Genomic DNA, 23,460 nt, shown 5'->3' with positions numbered 1-23,460 from the left:
CGATGTTGCACCGAAACAAAAGCCATCTAACCTACACTATGCCATTATCATCCATATGTTTATCCAATAAACTTTTAAATGCCCTCAATGTTGGTGAGTTCACTACTGTAGCAGGTAGGGCATTCCACGGCCTCACTACTCTTTGCGTAAAGAACCTACCTCTGACCTCTGTCCTATATCTATTACCCCTCAGTTTAAAGTTATGTTCCCTCGTGCCAGCCATTTCCATCCGCGGGAGAAGGCTCTCACTGTCCACCCTATCCAACCCCCTGATCATTTTGTATGCATTCACCAAATGATCAAGAGATAGTCTTTTCATGGCAGAGAGATCAACAGTACACCTGCGCTGTCTGGCTTCAGCTCCAACACTGAAAACAAAACTGAAACACACCCTGCAGCAAACAGCCTAAAACAAAAGTAAAAAGCGGACAGACAGCCTAGCTCCACCCACACTCTGACATCACTGATAAACACCCATTTCTTAAAGGTACATTTCTTAAACACCTATTTCTTAAAGGTACTCTCATATGACACTGATAGGAGCTGAAAATGCTTCCTTTTGTTAAGATGCTTTCACCCTTCCCCAGTGTGCAACGCAGAGAGGGGGAGGTTTTAAAAAATAGTATTTTATTACAAACATGTATCAAAACATGTTACAGCGAATAAACAACCCAGGAAACATACTTCCCAACAATCAACTATACAGTCTGTACAGATTTTTCCCCTTTTTCACTCCCCCCCCCACCCCCACCGCGATGAACAGCCCCTCAAACATGGTCACAAACATCCCCCACCTTTCCTCAAACCCCCCTGAAGAGCCTCTTAACTCATATTTATCTTCTCTAACCGCAGGAAGTCGTACAGGTCACCCAACCAAGCTGCAACCCCCGGTGGCGATGCCGAAGAGAGGGGGAGTTTCAGTTGTCGTTTCTTTAAAGGGTTGTGATCGTTCAAGTCCTCCTTTAACCAGTTTCTTCATGATTGATCTTCATTGCCTTTGTCATCCAAAGTGACACAGCCCAGTAAACCAGCTGTCATGAGAAGCTGCTATCTCACTCCAATGTGTTTGCCTTCCAAGTAGACGATAAGAGACAATGATCCTATGAGAGCCAAGAGCACTACTATGGATTGATGCCGTGGCAAACATGCATTGGGCGAGGGAGGAGGGGGGATTGCCCTGCCACCTACAGTAAAAGGGGGAGGAGTGGAGCCAGTACCATCTGCCTCTATGTATGTCCCCATCAGAACTTACTAGAACTTACAATGTGCTACTACACTGATCCACAGCTGAGATAGTGTTGGTAGAAAGGATTTGCTTTGTCATCAGGTAGCTTAATAGAAAACAACCTGAAGCATGGAAACTATCGTTTTGGTTACAAATATTAGGCTAATTCTCAGTACTCTCTTTGGGTCTGCATTATTGGTTAATTCTATAAACAGACTATACCTGATCTACAAACTACTTGCAGTGGGGACCATTGGATTAACACATTTGTTACACATATTACTCCCATTGTGTTGCCACTTGCAACAGCTTGATCTATTTTGTACAGCTGCAATAAAAAAAACACCATCTGGTGTTTTCTCTCGAGCAACAGAAACACTGGACTGATGCCAAATGACATTCTTCAATGTGAAGAAGTTGCAGGGTTATCTCAAGCAGCTTATTATTGAACTGTGGCACAAACTGAGGCAGAGGCTTGGAATTCAACTTCAGCTTACAGTCACAATCCAATTCCATGATGATGCCGGGTGGCTGTTCTTGGCTTACTTAAGAGATAAGCAAGACTGGACACTGAAAGAAGCTACTTTACAACGGAGTACTGGAAGGTTAAAATAGCCTTTCAGTAAAACCAGAGTGTGACGCCCTGTAAAAACTCCCTTAATTAAAACAATCAAAATATAGAGGGTGCCGGAAGTGAACATTTTGATTCATCAGGCCAGTCCTAAAATTCAATACATATTTGGGTGTATTGTGAATGGTTAAAATATAGTTCCTGAATTGCAGAAGCTAGAATAATTCTTCGGGTGGATGGGAGGTGGAGATGTGGGAGTTTTGCCTGGGGTTCAAAAGGCCCGGGTTACACTGTGGACATGGGAGCATGAATTTACATTCTGGATTTTGTGTAATGTTAGTCTCATAGAATCATACAGCATAGAAGGAAACCATTCACTCCATCATGCCTGTGCTGGCTTTAAGAGCAGCGTGTTTAACTCACATTCCCACTTTCCGTCTGGACCCTTGTTAAGTTCCTTATTCCCTTTTAAAATTATTGATGGAATTAGCTTCCACCACCTTTTTGAATAAAGCCACCAACTCAGTGAAAATATTTCTACTCATCATCTTCTAGGTATTTTGCTAATGACTTTATATCTATAATCTCGTTGTTGACCTACTCGAGAGGAATTCGTTTATCTCTATCAAAACTTGTCATCTTGAAATCGTTGACCTCTTAACTTTCCTTGCTCCAGAGAACAGTCCTAAGTTTTCTTCATAACTGAAGTCCCTCATTCCTAGTAACATCCTTTGCACCTATTCAAAAACCTTCACATTTCTAATGAAATGTGCTGCTGAGAACTGTCTGCATTACTCCAGCTGAGTATTGCCTAGCATGTCCTCTTTTATGTTCTATCCCTCCATTTACAAACCTAAGTGACCCATATGCTTTTTAGTCACCTTATCCACCTTCCCTGCCACCTTTAAACATTTGAATATATGGATACCAAGGCCTCTCCGCTCATCTACACCTACCAAAATCACATCCATTTAGTCTACTGTCTTTCTATATTCATCTTTCCAACACTTCTCTACACCAACTCCATCTGCCAAACCTCTGCCCATTTCACCATCTTAAATCTGTGAAATATCCTCATCACCGTCTACTACTTCGCCAAGCATCTACGACGTAATGCTTCTCCCTTCACCCGTTCTAGGTTGCTTATAAAAATTGCAAGGTAATGGACTCAAAGCCAACTGTTGAGGAATATCACTGTAAATCACCTCTACCACCATACTTTTCTTCCAGTCATCGAACCAATTTCATATTCATACCACCATTTTCCTCGAGGTCTTCCATGTTCTTAATAAGCCTACCGTGTGGCACATTGTTGATGGCTTCCAAAATTTCATGTAACAACTATTGCTTGCGCAATCTATCCTGATACCTCAAATAATTCAGTCAAGTTAGTCAGACATGATTTGCCTGTAACAAAGAACAAACAAATCCTTGTTGGCTCTCCTTGCTTACCTCATAGCTTTCCAAATGGAAGCTTCTTTTGTCTCTGACAATAGTTTCCAAAAATTACCCCATGACTGATGACCTATAGTTTCCTCTTCCCTTTTTGCATGGTGTTATAACATTAGCAACCATCCAGTCCTCTGGGATGGCTACTGTATCCAATGAGGATTGAAAGATTGTGACCTGTGTCTCTATTGTTACCATTGCATCTTTGAGAAAACTAGGATGGACACATTCCAAATAGACTAGGTGACTTACCAACTTAGTAATGCTGATCATTTTAGTACACCATCTCCATTATTATCATGTCCGTAACTTCCCTCTCCTTTATACAACTGGCACATCATCCACATATTTTGGGAAGTACTCATTTAATACTTTAACCATGTCCTCTGCCTCTATATGAAGGTTTACCTTTGGGTTCTAAATAGCCCAACTTTTCCCTAGTTAACCATTTACACTGTACACATTTAAATTGCATCCTAAAATATTTTAGGCAATTTGTTTCTCATTCCCTGTTTGCTACCTATATTAATGTTGTTTTCAATTCCCTCCTGTACTTTCCATAATCTACCTAGTTATTAATTGAATCTTGCTCCTGACATTAGTCACGACCTTTCTTTTATGGTTTATTTTGACTTTCATTCCTTTGTTCATTCAGGGATGCAAAGCCTCACGGGCCTTGCAATATACCAATAACTTTATGAGAGTATTCACAGGTTCATCTGAATGACCAGTTCAGCATTGATTATAGGTCTTCCTATGTGACTGGCCCAAGTCACAACCTTCTGACAGCAGTAGTTTTTGTCCCTTTTGTGATATTTCTAAAAAGAAAAGGTGTTCTTGAGATGCGAATGTTGCTGACAAGGCCTGCATTTATTGCCCACCCTAATCACCCTTGAAGTGGCGGTGACCTGCCTTTTTTCCATGGAAGGACTAGTCTTATTAACAGTACTGTTACAGCGCTGAGGACCCGGGTTTGATCACAGTCCGTGTGGAGCTTGCACATTCTCTCCGTGTGTGTGTGGATCTCACCCACACAACCCAAAAATGTGCAGGCTAGGTGGATTGGCCACGCTAAATTGCCCCTTAATTGGAAAAAAAGTGAATTGGGTACTCTAATTATTTTTACAACGTGCCTATTGTCCTTTAAAAGCTCTTTGCATGAAATGTACAAAGATGCTTTAAGTTTGTTGTTTAAACCATGGAGTGAAAACTTGCCTTGACATCATCCGCCATCAATGAGTTTCTGAAGCTTTAATTGATCATACCATCCCGATTTCATCCAGTACCCTCTCCCATGAACTCCCTTGACGTATGCCTACTCTGGCTTTTGAAGCAGTTTCCGAGCGCTTATTTTTTCTATTGGTATACTGTACTGTCTGTTATTTACATTCAGCACTGTTCATAATGATGAATAATCCAATCAATCTCATTTCTGCCAAAACTATTGAAATTAAAGTGTTACACACTAATTAAATTTTGCATTCCAGCAAGCATTTCTTATCTGGGCAAAGTAAGTGACTTAGAACAGCTTCAAGGTATGTTGATTTCAGCCCTCTTTTTATGACAGTGGCTGCATGCAAGAAACTTGGCCTATCCTTGAATAATGCGAAAACAAAACTAGTATATCAGCTCACACCTGGTCAGCCAGTCTACCTCCCATATCTGTTGAAGGAGACACTCTGTTGAGCATTTCCTATGGCAGGCACCTCTTTTGAAAGGCTACCATTTGCGAGAACGGTGGCACAGTGGTTAGCATTGCTGTTCAACGGTGCTAAGGACTCGCGTTCGATCCCAGCCCCCTATCCGTGTGGAATTTGTACATTCTCCCGCTTCTGCATGGGTCTCACCTCAACCCAAAGATGTGCAAGGTAGGTGGATTGGCCACACTAAAATTGCCCCTTAATCTTAATTGGATAAGTCTAAAAAAAAAAGAATTGGGGGCAAAGAGTGCTAAAATCCAGAAAGTCATGCTATTACCCCTTAACAAATCATTTGTCAGTCCTCAGATGGATTACTGTGTATAGTTCTGTGCACCACAATTAGGAAAGATGTCAAGGCCTGGAGGGTGCAAGAATGATATCAGAGATGAGGGGACTTCAGTTAAGTGGAGAGACAGAACAATTCCAGCTTCTCCGAAGAACAGGGAAGATTAGGGGAGATCTAAAAAAAATTGTTCAGAAGTGGGTGGGGTGTTCAAAGAGCAAAAAGGAAAATAGTGGCTCATAGGTCAGCCACCTGAAGTCATAGATTTAAAATCTTCTGCAAAAGAACAAGAGAGGAAAATCAGATTATTTTTCTCCCATGAAGGGTTGTTATAATCTGGAATTTAATACCTAAAAGATTTGTGGAAGCAGATTCAACTGTAATTTTCAGAAGGCAATTTGGCCATGTACTCATGGCGTAATAGGGGAAAAGATTGGGTGCAGGGCTGAGTTTAACAGCTGGCGCAAGTGCGACCAGCCCAGCTGTTACTCTGACACACATATTGGAGCATGGTATGTCACAAGTGTCCAGTACAATTCACAGGACAAAATATCATCTCACTACTCATGAGACACGGGCAACAGAGTACTTTTGTCAGGGATGCCAAGTCTGCTTATGCGTGTAACCAATGTTATAGAACCATAAAGAATTTCTAGACAATATCCAATATTTGTAACAGAATCAGGAGGGTAGGTTCCATTTCTCATGGCCTGTCCTTTTAACTCGTACTTAAAAAAAAAAGTTTTATTCTCCTCCTTTTTCACATTTTCTCCCGCATTTACACCCATCAACAATAAACAATAATCAGCAAGATATGTCAGTCCCCATAATAACAACGATCCCATCCGCCCACCAACTCCCAAACATCAGCCCGCATGTTTACATAAACAAATGACAAAAAGGAATCAGGGATTACCCATAGTCACCCTTAATATACACAGCCCCCCTCCCCCCACCCAACTAGTGTTCGATGTTATCCAGTTCTTGTAAGTGCACAATAAATAGTGCCCATGACTTGTAGAACCCCTCCGAGCTTCCCCTCAGTTCAAACTTAACCTTCTCAAGGGTCAAGTATTCCAACAGGTCCCTCCGCCACGCCAGGGCACTGGGTGGAGAGGCTGCTCTCCATCCCAGCAGGATCCGCCTTCGGGCGATCAACGAGGCGAAGGCTATGATATCTGCCTCCGCACCAGTTTCCAACCCTGGCTGGTCCGACACCCCGAATATGGCCTCCTGGGGACCCGGGTCCAGTTTCACACGCACCACCTTGGAAATTACCCTAAACAACTCCTTCCAGTACTCCCCTAGCTTTGGACAGGACCAAAACATATGAACGTGATGAGCGCCCCCCCCCCCCCCCGCAACGCACACACACATCCTCTACTCCTTCAAAAAAATCGGCTCATCCTCGCCCTCGTGAGGTGTGCTCTATATACCACCTTCAGCTGGATCAGCCCCAACCTCGCACACGAGGTGGAGGCATTCACTCTCCGGAGAACCTCTCACCAGACCCCCTCCTCTATAACCTCTCCCAGCTCTTCATCCCACTTTGCTTTGATCCCTTCCAGTGGCTCCGTGCACCGCTGACACTGCCCCCTTCTCCAGTCCCCTTGTTGTCAGCACCTCCTCCAGCCGGTTCCTCTGAGAAGCTCTGTATCTCCTTCCTGGCAAAATCCCGAGCCTGCATGTGCCTAAACACTTCTCCCTGCTCCAGCCCATACTTCGCTTCCAGCTCCAGCCCATACTTCGCTTCCAGCTCCCTCAATCCTGCAAACCGACCCCGAAGGAACAAATCTTTTAATGTCTTAATCCCCCTCTCTTCCCATTTCCGAAAACCTCCATCCCACCTCCCTGGCTCAAATCTGTAGTTCTCCCGAATCGGCATTTCCCTTGACCCTACCCCCAACCCGAAGTGTTGGCGAAACTGCCTCCAGATTTTCAATGAAGCTATTATTACCGGACTCCCCGAGTATTTCCCCGGAGCTATCGGGAGCGGCGCTGTTGCTGGTGCCTTCAGCCCCGACTCCCTGCACAAACTCTCCTCCATTCTGACCCACTGAGAATCAACCCCTGACCCAGCTCCGCACCGTCTCCACATTCGCCACCCAGTTGTAGTCCAACAGGTTTGGGAGACCCAAACCCCCTGCCTGCCTTCCCCTCTGCAGCAGCACCTTTCTCACTCTGGCCACCTTCCCTCCCCATATGAATGAGGTAATCCTTCCCTCAATCTCCCTGAAAAAAGACTTTGGCAGGGAAATCGGTAGGCATTGAAAAATAAACAGAAATCGCGGCAACACATTCATTTTAACCGCCTGTACCTGACCCGCCAGTGACAGAGGAAGACCATCCCACCTTGCCAGATCGGCTTTCACTCTCCCCACCAAACTAGTGATGTTGTACCTGCAAAGCCTCCCCCACTCCCGGGCAACCTGCACCCCCAGATACCCAAAATGAGTCCCTGCCCTACGGAATGGCAGCCCCCCCACCCCCGGCCGAGACACCACAAAATACTCACTCTTGTCCAGGTTCAGCTTGTACCCCGAGAAAGACCCAAATACCCGCAGTAGCTCCAATATTCCTCCTATCGACGCACTCGGTTCCGACACATACAGCAGCAATAGTCGGCATAGAAGGACACCCTATGCTCTATCCCCCCCGCACTATTCCTTTCCATACTCCCGAACTTCTTAATGCGATGGCCGCCGGTTCAATCGCAAGTGCAAACAGCTGGGGGGACATAGGACATCCCTTCCCTATCCCTCACCTGAAGAATTTCCCTTGCCGCTGCCTCCCTCCGGAGCTGACCTGCTAACCTGCCTTATCTCCATGTTCATAAACTGCACCCCTTGCTCGTCTCAGTTGGCACACTGCATTCCTGGTGGACAGTCGGTCGAAGCTCGCCTGTAGTTCCTTCCTCTTTTCCAGCTTCGCTGGGTCCCAATCTTCTGCATACCTCCTATCTACCTCCAACTTCTCATCTATTACCCTCTGCCACTCCAACCTCTCCTCTTTGCCCACCCTGGCCTGAAACAAAGTTACCTCCCCCCTCACCATCGCCTTTAGAGCCTCCCTGACGACTGCCTTAGACACCTCACCCATACAATTGAAACCTACATACACCTTAATTACCTTTTCAATTTTCGCACAGAACACTTGGTTCCCCAAAAGTTTCCCTCCGGTCTCTGCGCTACCCCCTTCTCCAGCACCATATCCACCCAATGTGGAGCGTGATCTGACACTACAATTGCAGAGTATTCCGACCCCTTGACTCCAGCCAGCAAAGCCTTCCCCACCACAAAAAAGTCGATCTGCGAGTATACCTTATGGACCGCTGAGAAAAACGAGTACTCCCGTTCCCTTGGGTGCAGGAACCTCCAAGGGTCCACCCCTCCCATTTCCACCATTAGCCCAGCCAGAGCCTTCACTCCCCCTGATGTGACCAGCGAGCGTGGCCGTGATCTGTCCAACCTTGGCTCCTGCACCAAGTTCCAGTCCCCCCCCCCCCCACAATCAGCTCATGCATGTCCAAGTCGGGAATGGCCCCAAACACCTTCCTCGCGAATCCAACATCGTCCCAATTGGGACCGTATACACTTAACAGCGCCACTAATCTCCCCTCCAGCGACCCTGCCACAATCACATATAAGAACATAAGAACTATGAGCAGGAGTAGGCCATCTGGCCCCTCGGGCCTGCTCCACCATTCAATGAGATCATGGCTGATCTTTTGTGGACTCAGCTCCACTTTTTTGGCCCGAACACCATAACCCTTAATCCCTTTATTCTTCAAAAAACTATCTATCTTTATCTTAAAAACATTTAATGAAGGAGCCTCTACTGCTTCACTGGGCAAGGAATTCCATAGATTCACAACCCTTTGGGTGAAGAAGTTCCTCCTAAACTCAGTCCTAAATCTACTTCCCCTTATTTTGAGGCTATGCCCCCTAGTGCTGCTTTCACCCGCCAGTGGAAACCTGCCCGCATCTATCCTATCTTATTCCCTTCATAATCTTATATGTTTCTATAAGATCCCCCCTCATCCTTCTAAATTCCAATGAGTACAGTCCCGGTCTACTCAACCTCTCCTTGTAATCCAACCCCTTCAGCTCTGGGATTAACCTAGTGAATCTCCTCTGCACACCCTCCAGTGCCAGTGCATCCTTTCTCAAATAAGGAGACCAAAACTGAACACAATACTCCAGGTGTGGCCTCACTAACACCTTATACAATTGCAGCAGAACCTCCCTAGTCTTAAACTCCATCCCTCTAGCAATGAAGGACAAAATTCCATTTGCCTTCTTAATCACCTGTTGCACCTGAAAACCAAATTTCTGCAACTCATGCACTAGCACACCCAGGTCTTACTGCACAGCAGCATGTTTTAATATTTTATCATTTAAATAATAATCCCTTTTGCTGTTATTCCTACCAAAATGGATAACCTCACATTTGTCAACATTGTATTCCATCTGCCAGACTCTAGCCCATTCACTTAGCCTATCCAAATCCCTCTGCAGAGTTCCAGTATCCTCTGCACTTTTTGCTTTACCACTTATCTTAGTGTCGTCTGCAAACTTGGACAAATTGCCCTTGGTCCCCAACTCCAAATCATCTATGTAAATTGTGAACAGTTGTGGGCCCAACACTGATCCCTGAGGGACACCACTAGCTACTGATTGCCAACCAGAGAAACACCCATTAATCTCCACTCTTTGCTTTCTATTAATTAACCAATCCTCTATCCATGCTACTACTTTCCCCTTAATGCCATGCATCTTTATCTTATGCAACAACCTTTTGTGTGGCACCTTGTCAAAGGCTTTCTGGAAATCCAGATATACCACATCCATTGGCTCCCCGTTATCTACCGCACTGTTAATGTCCTCAAAAAATTCCACTAAATTAGTTAGGCACGACCTGCCCTTTATGAACCCATGCTGCGTCTGTCCAATGGGACAATTTCCATCCAGATGCCTCGCTATTTCTTCCTTGATGATAGATTCCAGCATCTTCCCTACTACCGAAGTTAAGCTCACTGGCCTATAATTACCCGCTTTCTGCCTACCTTCTTTTTTAAACAGTGGTGTCACGTTTGCTAATTTCCAATCCGCCGGGACCACCCCAGAGTCTAGTGAATTTTGGTAAATTATCACTAGTGCATTTGCAATTTCCCTAGCCATCTCTTTTAGCACTCTGGGATGCATTCCATCAGGGCCAGGAGACTTCTCTACCTTTAGCCCCATTAGCTTGCCCATCACTACCTCCTTGGCGATATCAATCCTCTCAAGGTCCTCACCTGTCATAGCCTCATTTCCATCAGTCACTGGCATGTTATTTGTGTCTTCCACTGTGAAGACCGACCCAAAAAACCTGTTCAGTTCCTCCGCCATTTCCTCATCTCCCATTATTAAATCTCCCTTCTCATCCTCTAAAGGACCAATATTTACCTTAGCCACTCTTTTTTGTTTTATGTATTTGTGGAAACTTTTACTATCTGTTTTTATATTCTGAGCAAGTTTACTCTCATAATCTATCTTACTCTTCTTTATAGCTTTTATAGTAGCTTTCTGTTGCCCCCTAAAGATTTCCCAGTCCTCTACTCTCCCACTGATCTTTGCTACTTTGTATGTTTTTTCCTTCAATTTGATACTCTCCCTTATTTCCTTAGATATCCACGGTCGATTTTCCCTCTTTTTACCGTCCTTCCTTTTTGTTGGTATAAACCTTTGCTGGGCACTGTGAAAAATCACTTGGAAGGTTCTCCACTGTTTCACCATAAAGTCTTTGCTCCCAGTCTACCTTAGCTAGTTCTTCTCTCATCCCATTGTAATCTCCTTTGTTTAAGCACAAAACACTAGTGCTTGATTTTACCTTCTCACCCTCCATCTGTATTTTAAATTCCACCATATTGTGATCGCTCCTTCCGAGAGGATCCCTAACTATGAGATCCTGAATCAACCCTGTCTCATTACACAGTACCAGATCTAGGACCGCTTGTTCCCTCGTAGGTTCCATTACATACTGTTCGAGGAAACTATCGCAGATACATTCTATAAACTCCTCCTCAAGGCTGCCTTGACCGACCTGGTTAAACCAAACATGTAGGTTAAAATCCCCCATGATAACTGCTGTACCATTTCTACATGCATCTGTTATTTCTTTGTTTATTGCCTGCCCCACCATAATGTTACTATTTGGTGGCCTATAGATTACTCCTAGCAGTGACTTTTTCGCCTTACTATTCCTGATTTCCACCCAAATGGATTCAACCTTATCCTTCATAGCACCGATGTCATCCCTTACTGTTGCCCGGATGTCATCCTTAAATAACAGAGCTACACCACCTCCGTTACCATCCACTCTGTCCTTCCGAAAAGTTTGATACCCTCGGATATTTAACTCCCAGTTGTGACCATCTTTTAACCATGTTTCAGTAATAGCCACTAAATCATAGTCATTCACGATGATTTGCGCCATCAACTCATTTACCGTATTCCAAATAATACGAGCATTCAGGTAAAGTACACTTATGTTGGCTTTTTTACCTCTGTTCTTAATCTTAACACCTCGATCAGTAACCTCTCCTAAGTTATATTTCCTCTTAACCTTTCCCCTAATTTTCCTTGTCGTCGAACCCATATCTTCCTGTAACAACCTGCCGCATCGCTTACCATTAATGTTTTCACTTCCCGTTTTATTTCTTTTAGTATTCCTGGTCCTATTCACTGAGCTCCCCTCAGTCACTGTACCTTGTACTATCGCCCTTTTTGATTTTTGACTATGGATTCTCTGCCTTACACTTTCCCCCTTACTGCCTTTTATTTCTGTCCCTGTTTTACTACCTTCCAACTTCCTGCATCGGTTCCCATCCCACTGCCACATTAGTTTAAACTCTCCCCAACAGCTCTAGCAAACACCCCCCCCATGGACATCGGTTCCAGTCCTGCCCAGGTGCAGACCGTCCGGTTTGTACTGGTCCCACCTCCCCCAGAACAAGTTCCAATGTCCCAGGAATTTGAATCCCTCCCTCTTGCACCATCTCTCGAGCCACGTATTCATCCTCTCTATCCTGACATTCCTACTCTGACTAGCTCGTGGCACTGGTAGCAATCCTGAGATTACTACCTTTGAGGTCCTACTTTTTAGTTTAACTCCTAGCTCCCTAAATTCAGCTTGTAGGACCTTGTCCCGTTTTTTTACCTATATCGTTGGTGCCTATGTGCACCATGACAGCTGGCTGTTCACCCTCCCCCCCCCCCCCCCCCCCCCCAGAATGTCCTGCAGCCGCTCCGAGACATCCTTGACCCTTGCACCAGGGAGGCAACATACCATCCTGGAGTCTCGATTGCGTCCATAGAACCGCCTGTCTATTCCCATTACAATTGAGTCCCCTATCACTATAGCCCTGCCATTCTTCTTCCTGCCCAGCTGCGCAGCAGAGCCAGCCACGGTGCCATGAACCTGGCTGCTGCTGCCTTCCCCTGGTGAGCCATCTCCCTCAACAGTATCCAAAGCGGTATATCTGTTTTGCAGGGAGATGACGCAGAGGACACCTGCACTGCCTTCCTACTCTTGCTCTGTCTTTTGGTCACCCATTTACTATCTCCCTCAGTACCTTTCACCTGCGGTGTGACCAACTCGCTAAACGTGCTATCCACGACGTCCTCAGCATCGCTGATGCTCCAAAGTAAGTCCATCCGCAGCTCCAGTGCCGTCAAGCGGTCTAACAGGAGCTGCAACTGGACACACTTCTTGCACGTGAAGGAGCCAGGGACAGTGGACGTGTCCCTGAGCTCCCACATCGCACACGAGGAGCATGACACGGGTCTGAGATCCCCTGCCAGGTCTTAAACCTTCGGTTAACTTCAACAATTTCAATTTCCCCCCCAAAAAATGTAAATAAATAAATAAACAATGAAGAAAAAAATAAATAAATATACCAATGAAAAGAAACAGAAGAACAGAAACACTACTTACCAGTCAAAAAAAGCACTTCCTCCCCACCCAGCTTCGAATTCCCACCTCGATTCAAATTCCCAAACTCACTCTTAGCTGTCTCACTCCTGGCTCTGTCTTCTATCTGGCTCACTGGGAGAACTCACTCTACCACCCTGATCTGCCACCACCTTCTCCATCTGGAAGCGTACCCTTTTGCTGACCAACACCGCTACCCCTCGAGCCCTTCCATCAAATCTGGAGTGAAACACTTGGCTAACCCAGCCCTTTTTAAGTCTCACCTGGTCCTTCACCCTCAAGTGTGAGTCTCCTGCAGCATAGCTACATCGGCTTTCTAACTTTTAAGATGTGCAAGCACCCTTGACCGGACCTCCTAGCCCTCTCACGTTCCACGTGACTATCCTTACTGGGGGTCTCTCCCCCCCACCTTTCTTATCCACCATCACCATACCACCGGGCCCTGCCCCATAAGCCTGACCCGCCCCTGTCCATTGTTAACATCAAACCCCTTCCCCCCCTCCCAAGAACCCCCCCTCCAAAAACATCCCCCATCATCCATCCCTTCCCCCCGTCTTGCTCGCCTCGTAGGCCCATTGAAGCCTGCTATCCAGGCTCCAACGTCTGCCGCCCTCCTCTCACCTCCGTTCACGAGCTGACTTTAGTTAGCTAGAGCGGGTGGCTCCCCCCGCCAAGACCTCTCGCCCCCTTCCACCCAGTCCCAGAGAAAGAAACACCAAAACAAACCCAACAATCCAACCCCTATAATTCACTAACATAACATTTAACCGTCGCAACACAGAACGCCATTAACTTGAACTCTATAACAATGCATAGAGAAGTAAATTGCAATACAAATCAGTAAAAAGAAAGTTGTAGTATTTATACATTTTCCAGCTGCTCACAGTCCACAGTCTCTCTTCCAGTTCCGCTCTTCATGTCTGTCCCAAGCCTTCTGCCCTCACGAACGCCTCAGCCGCCTCCGCTGTCTCAAAATAAAAGTCTTTGGCGTTATAGGTTACTCTCAACTTCGTCGGGTACACCACACCAAACCGCACCCCCTTCTTGTACAAAACCGCCTTCACTCGTTCAAACGCTGCTCGTCTTTTTGCCAACTCCACCGTCAAGTCCTGGTAGATCTGAACCGCAGTACCATCCCACAGCACCTCACGCTTCTGCTTCGCCCAGCTTAATACCTTCTTCTTCATGCAAAACTTATGGAAGCAGATAAATACTGCCCTTGGCGGCTCATTCACTTTGGGCTTCGGCCTTAATGACCAATGAGCTCGGTTTAGCTCGTACATGGTGGGGCTCTCATCCTCCCCCATCAGCTTCGCCAACTTCTTAGCGAAGTAATGCGTTGGCCTTGGGCACTCTGTCCCTTCGGGCAAGCCCACAATTCTCAAATTGTGCCACCTTGAGCGGTTTTCCAAGTATTCCGGCTTTGCTCGGAGTCCTCTGTTAACCTCCACCACCCTCGGCAGCTCATCCCCCATCGAGGTGACCTGGTCGCTGTGTCGTGTCACGGCCTCCTCCACCTCCTTCATCTTCTCGCCCTGCTCTCTCACCTCGGCCGATGCCTTTGCCACCGTCACCCTCACCGGGCCGATTGCCTCCTCCACCAATGACTTCAACACGACCGCCGTCTCCTTCCTCAAGGCCTCCATGTGCCTCGCAAACTGTTTTTCCAGCTCCACCGCCATCACCTCGGTCATCTTCTCCACCGTAAGTAGTGCGGCCCCGCCATGCAGTTCGGCTTCCGCCATCCTGTCAACACTTTTGCTCGTCTTCTCCTTCGGCGGCGAACCCGCGTTTCCTCCTTTCTTCGACGCTGCTCTTCGCATCCTTTAGCGGCTTATTGTTTTTTATCTTTTTTCTTTTCTCCTCTCTCCCCCTTTACCCTCCTGTCCTTCATCAATCTGACATTCTTTTTTTGAAAAAAAGGAGAGAAAAAAAAACTTTTACCAATCTTCCTTAAACCTTCGGCGGCGAACCCGCGTTTCCTCCTTTCTTCGACGCTGCTCTTCGCATCCTTTAGCGGCTTATTGTTTTTTATCTTTTTTCTTTTCTCCTCTCTCCCCCTTTACCCTCCTGTCCTTCATCAATCTGACATTCTTTTTTTGAAAAAAAGGAGAGAAAAAAAAACTTTTACCAATCTTCCTTAAACCTTCTTTCTTTCTCCTCTGCATTCACCCAGAGCTCCCCTGGGACCAGGCTTCAGCGTTCTTTCTTCCTCCTAGGTGGGAGCCATCCGACGTGGAAAACCCTCCCTACATAGTGCCCTGGCCTCGGGCCTGCCGCCTTGGCCTCCTCGTAGCTCCGCCCACGCTGCTCTAACCTGCCGCGCTGGGCCCAGCGCCTCAGCCCCCGCCGCCCGCGCGGGGTTCTTTGCCGGTTGTCCCGCTGGCTGCTCGTGACGGCCCCAAAGGCCGACGATAGTCGGGGGGGGCGTGAAGACTCAGGGATTTCCCCGAAATCCCTTTTAACTCGTATTTGATAGAACTCTTGAGCTGTTGAAATCTTAAGGGTTTAATTGGTGCAACACAATCATATATATTCTTTAAGATTCTCACAAGTACCTCTACTTACGTCTAGAATATATTTATTTTCTTGAAGTGGGAAATTCGCATCTTTTTAGAAGATAGAACATAGTGCCATTCGGCCCATCGAGTCTGCACCGACCCATTTAAGCCCTTACTTCCACCCGATCCCCATAACCCAATAACCCCTCCTAACCTTATTGGTCACCAAGGGTAATTTATCATGACCAATCTTGATTTGATTTATTATTGTCACATGTATTAGTATATAGTGAAAAGTATTGTTTCTTGTAAGCTGTACAAACAATGCATACCGTACATAGGGAAGGAAGGAGAGACTGCAGAATATAATGTAAGAATATTGTTAGAGAGTTTAAAACAGTTAGAATGAAGTTTTAGAAGCATAGAAATAGAGTAAAAGATAGAAATAGAGGGTATGCTGTGCACAGCTTGCAAGAAGTCGCCTCACTCTGGCACCATCTTGGATCTCGACCTAACCTGCACATCTGTGGACTGTGGGAGGAAACCGGAGTACCCGGAAGAAACCCACACAGACACGGGGAGAACGTGCAGTCTCCGCACAGACCGTGACCCAGCGGGGAATCGAACCTGGGACCCTGGCACTGTGAAGCCACAGTGCTAATCACTTGTGCTACCCGTGCTGTTTGAAGATGACCATGCAATAGCAAGATCAGTTAATATTTTCTCTAAAAGCTGCCTCTGTACCACAATTCTTCCTTAAAATAATAAGGCTCTTCAGAATCTGCTTCCTGAGAAGAAAAGGAAGATAACCAATAAAGCCTCACCAAAATTCTGGTCATGCCATGTTATTATTCAACATTTCAATTCATTTTAAAACAAACTAAAATCCCTTTAGCAAATTATGTCACATTGCACACGGCTGCTCAAGTTTAGGCCTCATCCTCAGATTATCCACTCTGCAGAATAAGAAAATGGACACGTATATTAGTCAGCTGAAATAAATAGCAATAGAACTAGATTGCTGTTAAAACCAAGTTTTTACTGTTATAAACAAAGCATAATATTAACTGTACATGCTGCAACTGGGTCACTATGTACAGGATCAAATTAAACCTCATTAAAATGTACAGAAGAATGCTTCTTGAATCAAAAGAATCCAAGTACCAGCTAAAACTGAAATTTAATAGAGAAAAGATAATTACAAAATTATTAAATTTAAGTACATATAGTTACAGATGTCCCTCCAAAAATAAACTCACAGGTGCTACACTTTAAATTACTAAGCACATTTTTCTTTATTTTTGTAACAGAGCAATTAAGAGTCACAAGTAAACTATTAAATTCGTACCCAAACGAGACAATTGCGGTCAAGTGAAATTAAATAATATCCACAAAGATTTAGAAGGGAGAGTCATACACAAAAATGTGTAATTTCCACCCCCGCCCACCCCACTCCAAGTGGCTGATCACTTAAATGACATTGGTACTGATTCAGTCAAGCCTTTAAACTACTGATATTCTATGAGCTTGTATTACTTGTTGGGTATCAGCAAAGGTGCCATCATAGCTACTTCTGAAAACGGAAATGAATAAGGCCTTCTTAAAGCATACAATAAGGAACTGCAAAAGCTCAAATCCTTTTCACATTTTTTCCAGTGTCGGTAAAATTCAAGTGAAGACAAAAAAAAAAGCCAATGAAAAGGAAAACAAGCATTCCTTAATTGAAAAAGCAAATGGTGCTGGAAATCTGGAATCAAACAGGAAATGCTGGAAACTCTCAGCAGGCCAGTGTCTTTGCAGACAGAAATAGAGTTATGTTTCGGGGCAATTATCTTGTGCCATTTCTGACAATAGGTCACCAACCTGAAACTTTAACTTTGTTTCGCACTCCATAGATGCTGCCTGACCCGAGTATTTTCTACATTTCCTGTTCTCTATGATGTATTTAAGTACAGTACCAACAGTACTTACAGGCAGTTTGAAAGCAGCAGAAAATTCAAGTTAAATGTCATAAAATTGCAATTCGAAGATTTTACTGAAGGTATTATAAAAATGTGTACAGTTCATATTGTAGGATCAGGCACAAGGTTTCACTTTCATTTAGGAAAAAATGATAACAATTAACACTATTATGCATATTTATTATATCATCAATAATCTGCAGCTTTATCACAATTGGTTGTCCTGGATTTTTAAATTATAAAGTTTTTGAAGGTAAAAGATGAAGCATAATAAAATCAAATAAATTAATTATGTATTTAGGAGATGCAAATAGACCCAGAAAGCATTCTAACCCCTCTCCCTTTTAGGTATTTGAGCATTTTGTGGAAATCAGATAAATTACAGCAGGAGGAATGACTCAAATTTTGTTTTATGTTTTGTCACAATGGGAAAGATGCCTTCAATCATTTACTTAAACCATTTCTTAGGTATGTTTTCAACACTGGGCAACACCATTAGTCTGCGATAATTCAAAACAATTTAATTTTGAAGCTCTAAGGGCAAGTTTCAAATAAATCATTCTCAAATTAATCAAACTCAAATAGACCACTCCAGTAAATAAATTGTCCACAGTGGCAAAAGACTTGTTCCATTTTAAACACCCACCTAAAGATTTCCCCCTTCCTCACCCCCCGAGGAAGTAAAAAAGCAAGACACTTATTTTGTTACTTTATTCATAGCAGCCCAGCCATGGGCAAATTAAGCAATTCTATCTTTATAAATTCTGCTTTGCTAAGATGCAATACTCTTAGAAGTTCTGCTACTAAAAACTTCAACACAAACTAAAACGTTAGAATCGTTCAATATATTGTACTTCTTAAAAAAAAGTCTGAAAAATATGCATAACCTTGTGCCCAATCAAATGGCCTGATCTATAGCTGCACTTTAATAGTATTTAGAATAAAGGGCAGAAACCAGATGAGGATTTTGAGCGGAAAGATTGGTGATGAATACTGACTGATTTACACAACTGCCCTCAAATTATGCTGAAATGACACAAAGCTTTCAAATCACACTGAAATGTTCTAATATTGTTCTCACCCTAGAACTTGGACATTGGGTACAGCCTTGAATGATAGACTTTCCCTGTTTAGTATCAACAATTAAAAGTGGAGATAGTAGCTCAGCCAGATGTGTTTTCTTAGATCTAACAGCCCGATCCAAAAATAAATCAAATCAACCAGTGTGCATTCTTATAAGCTCCCTACACAAAGCAGACTATTAGGTTTAGCGTCTATGTATGAAATCAAATCACTTGATAATTCAGTCAGTAGTATATTGTAATATAAAGTGCCAGTGTTGACTTCAGAAATGGAAATTGCAAATTACTTCCAAATTTCTAAATAATATGGAAAACAATCCAAATACTAAACCTGCATAATTACAGTCGATAAGCAATAGAGAAATCAACCTGTACAGTGTGAATTGGCACTGAACTGACAGTTTCAATAGTATTGCTCTCATTTACAATTTAAACACATTTTAACCTGCAATTTTTTAAAAATGGAAATGTTACAAACTTTTAATTTTTTTTATACAAATGGTATGAAAAATATTTATCCTTAAAATCCAACAGTCATTACTCTATCGCTTGCAATTTTGCATGGTTAATAGATACATTCATGTTCATCATACAGCATGACAGAATAAAATGGATCAATTCACATGCCTCCTTCCTCAAGGTAACTCTAGTAAAAATAACACTGCAGTTATGCACAACCAATGAGACCAAAATAAAAAGGGAAGTAAATGAGGTTTATTACTATCAATTATTGGTTGTGCGTAGCTTAACCCTTTGTTCTCACCATCCCAATTGATTACTTGCTTCGCCAATCCTGACCAGGTGAATGGGATTGCATTTCGCTGATAGCATGAATGGCATTCAACTTGACAGCATTATTTACAGCTGCACAGGGTACAACACGTTAATACACACGAGTACAGATGTGCAGATATTTAGACAGGGATAAATTAAACAGTCACTCATCCATTTTTATTCTCTGGCAAAAGTTTGTTTGCAATAGGATTCATACTGTTCAGAGTGTATGCTTTTAGAGGTCTCAATCTCCTCTGGATCCTGCAGAGTCAAAAATATATATTTATTTTTCATTTAAAAAAACCATTAAGTGTCTTGCTTTTTTACTTTATGCCATAAAGTTTTTTTTTTAAACTAAGATGTGTGCAAGATTTAACTGTGAGAAGAGTAGTGGTGTACTGAATTAATCTAAACTGTTAACAATTTCTATTTAATGTCTTTCTAATTCTGTGCAGAAACACATCAATTATAAAAACAGGGTTCCAGTATCATAAAACTAATATTTTGTGCAGATTTTCCACATCTTACCTTTCTTAACATATATATTTCTACATTTTTTCCCAATTTTCATTTTAATCACTCGTAGGCAGCATATTTTGCTATTCCCTGTGCCTGACACTATCAATGTTTTTTTTAATCCAATATCTAAAGCACCCCTTTTCAAAAAAAAGAGGCATGATTAGGATGTGTGCAATGAAACTATTTGTACTGATACTAATCAATGGAGTCAAAAGCTCTGTGATTGCCAGTATATTGACCAGCAAAACAGCAACATCCATCAGCATTTCATAAGTTAGCTATTGTTTAGTTTACAAGCTTTTTATTTGTGCTTTGTGTCTCCCAGTACTTTGATTTAGTGTCTTACTATAAAAATTACCCTACAGCACCTCTCCTGTGCAGTTCTTTGGGTACAAGACTAGTGCTGATAATGAAGTAAAATTAAAATGGTATACAGTAAGGCAAGCTTATATGTGGCACCGATAGGGGAGGTGTGCACGCATCACCAAGTGCTTAGGAAACCAATCAGATTTAAAAAAAAAATACTGCAGGCACACACCTTTCCCCATGGCACGGTTCACTGCAGGATCAAACCTGTGGAGAAGGAGAGCTTAACATTTTTGGAGGCCCATAAAGACAACAGTCAAGTAAAATTTCACCATCTGGACTGGATATGAACTCAAGTCTTTGGAGTAGATTGTCCTAGCCAATGTACCTAACCGGTAAACAGCACTCATCTTCTGCTAGGAAATGGGCGGTTAAGGCTAAATTTCTTAATAGAGTTATTTACATTTTGGGCTCTAATGCTTTGTCAGTCAAGCCCAGAAATCACTGTAAATGTTACTGTTGGTTGGAATTCATTCAGAAAAATTACCATTTATTTTCTCAGTAAATGATTTTATTTATACATATATAAAACGATATCTTGCTAATTTAGGAACATTGGCACATAAGTGTGGGAGAAAAAGTATGTTTTTTTGATCAGGGAACAGAAGAGAATATGTACTGAGTGACTGCTGTAGTTTCATCATAAGTTAAACAGCTGCACATCAAAATCGGAAAGTGAGACAATTTGGGTCAATTTGACTAATAAGTGCTCACTGAACCTTAATTTTAATTATATTCTACATTAAAGAACACAATCAAGAGATGAGAGTTTTATCTGTATGTTAGTCAAAGGCAGCGTGAAAACACTTGTTAATAAAAACAAACAATTCCACTGGAGCACACACTTTCAAGTTCATGGATTCCTCCACAAAGAGTCAAGTAAAGGTGGTTAAGTCACTCTCACGAACAGAAAATGAATACCGTTAAAGGTGGTCCTTTTGAATAAACTCCCTCAGTTAAACCAGCAAGGAAGAGGACTTATTCATAGGCAGGTGAGGGAAAAATTATGTAGGTAGTTCTCCCTTTTGGCACTACAGAGGAATCCAAAAGCCAACGATTTCCCTGAACAAAACCAGAGTGGAGGACGCGGCATTTCAGAAATGAGGGCAACTGTGATCATCGTAATTCTTGTATGATCAGACAAGCAGAAACTATTATTTTTTTTAAACATAAAGTGCAACAGTGCTTAGGTTCTCATAGTCCATGCTCCAGTTTTCCGATCTTTCAATCCTCAAACTCACATCAGGGCAGCATGTTGTGCAAGCACATTATGACACTGTAAACGGTCCCAGCAAATCAGTTTCAACAATAAGCAAATGCCTTATACTTAGGCTAATTGTACAGTGTTGACTGCAATGGTTTCACAATGCCTTCTTCGTACACCCTCATAATAGCTTCACAAACAAACTTGTATTGACTCTGCGGGAAGGAAAGGAAGGAAAAGTTCAGTTCCTTATTTTCAATAAATTCACACTCAACAGAATGCAATGTATTTTCTAGAAGTCTATGACAAAAAGTTTGCATTTCATCATTCAATGTCATAATTGTTCTAATTCAATAGCCTGCACACCAGAACCTTACCAAACATTATCTCCAAAATTCCTTCACAATTTACCCTGGCTTATTCTCTTCCATACCTACCTGCTGGCCCTTGGTAATATCATTTGTACAAATGTAATCAGCTCCCACATGTATCCTGATGACATCCAGCGCTACCTGTCCACCACCTTTTGTCATCCCCCCACTCTGTACTGTCAAGCTGACTCACTGACATTCAATCTTGCATGTATCATAATTCCTTGGAGTTAAAACTGGGAAGACTAAAACCATATCCTTCAATCTCTAGAGCAAACACAATAATTTTGCCACCCATTTTATCTTCCTCTCTGACCAGTCTCAAGCTGACACAGGTTGTTTGCAACCAGGGAACTCTACTTAGTCCTCAGTTGACTTTACAACCACCAAACAACTTCAACATTTGTTTGATGATAAGAGCCTTGTCCGTACGCACCACCATTGTTGACGTTGTCTTCAGCTCTCTACAACTGCTCATTGTGCCTTCCACACTTGTGAAGGGCCTTCAGACATTTTATCCACAATAAAAGTACTATATAAAAGGAAGTTATTGCTAAGTTATTAAAACTCTCCTCCTATGTGATACGTTGCCTTCTAAAATGTCTTCCTGGTCTTTTATTGAGGATTACAAGCAGATATGCCACTTCATTTAGGTGAAAAGTATTGGTACTTTCTTTGGGCTGTTTGAAAGAGCATGCTGTTTGGTCTCCCATCATATTCCTCCAAGGTCTGCCAAAATGTGGTACAAGGACATTATCACAGTTTCTAGTAAAAGTGAAAGAGTGTACTGAAGTTAGAACTAGTGCTAAACCGAAGCAAACCACTGTGCTCAATTGGCAAAATTAAGAATTGAAGTTGTTGGTATGTGCACACAGCTTGGAGATCACTAGGTGGCAGTGTCACCCATGTTCATCTTTAGCTAACATGCATGTCGAGCAAAGTCAAAAAATAGTTTGGAAAGTATTTTCCACTCCATGAGTGCAGTTTTTGTGTTAGTTCTATCCCTCAAAAGCCAGGACTGCCTTTTGGCAACTAAGGTTGGTCCCAGATAACAACCTCTGGGCCGTTCTCTCTTGCTCCCAGTTATTTGAAACAGTCCTTTGGGGGCAATCAGCAGGTTAATTGCTGTAAATAAGAAAAGTTTAATCTCGCTTATTCCCTCCCCACCCCATATTTTTTTCTTGAAGTGGAGGAAGAGTAAACTCTAGTTTTTCATTTATTTCATAAAAGAATAGGATGCAGACACTATATTTTCTTCTGCTTTCGTCTGGAATTCTGATAAGGACGGATGGAATAGTGGTTATGTTTGTGAACCTGCAGTATAGATGATGTGGAGATGCCGGCGTTGGACTGGGGTGAGCACAGTACGAAGTCTTACAACACCAGGTTAAAGTCCAACAGGTTTGTTTCGATGTCACTAGCTTTCGGAGCGCTGCTCCTTCTTCAGGTGAATGAAGAGGTATGTTCCAGAAACATATAT

At 43.1% G+C, this 23,460-nt stretch overlaps 1 protein-coding gene across 6 annotated transcripts in view; it reads right to left on the bottom strand.

Moving 5' to 3' along the window:
• Nucleotides 1-16,721: 16,721 nt before the first annotated feature.
• The window catches only part of ptpn4a (protein tyrosine phosphatase non-receptor type 4a), a 428,661-nt gene continuing 421,922 nt past the window's right edge, over nt 16,722-23,460 (bottom strand). For all 6 annotated transcript variants that reach the window (XM_072470160.1, XM_072470166.1, XM_072470164.1 and 3 more), the window contains one exon: nt 16,722-21,824. In XM_072470160.1, the coding sequence (XP_072326261.1) occupies nt 21,738-21,824 (87 nt within the window). In that variant the 3' untranslated portion in view covers nt 16,722-21,737. The remainder of the gene's footprint in view (nt 21,825-23,460) is intronic.

This window comes from Scyliorhinus torazame, chromosome 2 (genome assembly GCF_047496885.1).
Source record: "Scyliorhinus torazame isolate Kashiwa2021f chromosome 2, sScyTor2.1, whole genome shotgun sequence".
Lineage (NCBI taxonomy): Eukaryota > Metazoa > Chordata > Chondrichthyes > Carcharhiniformes > Scyliorhinidae > Scyliorhinus > Scyliorhinus torazame.
Note: the sequence above shows the minus strand (reverse complement) of the source record. Positions and strands in the feature narration are given on the sequence as shown.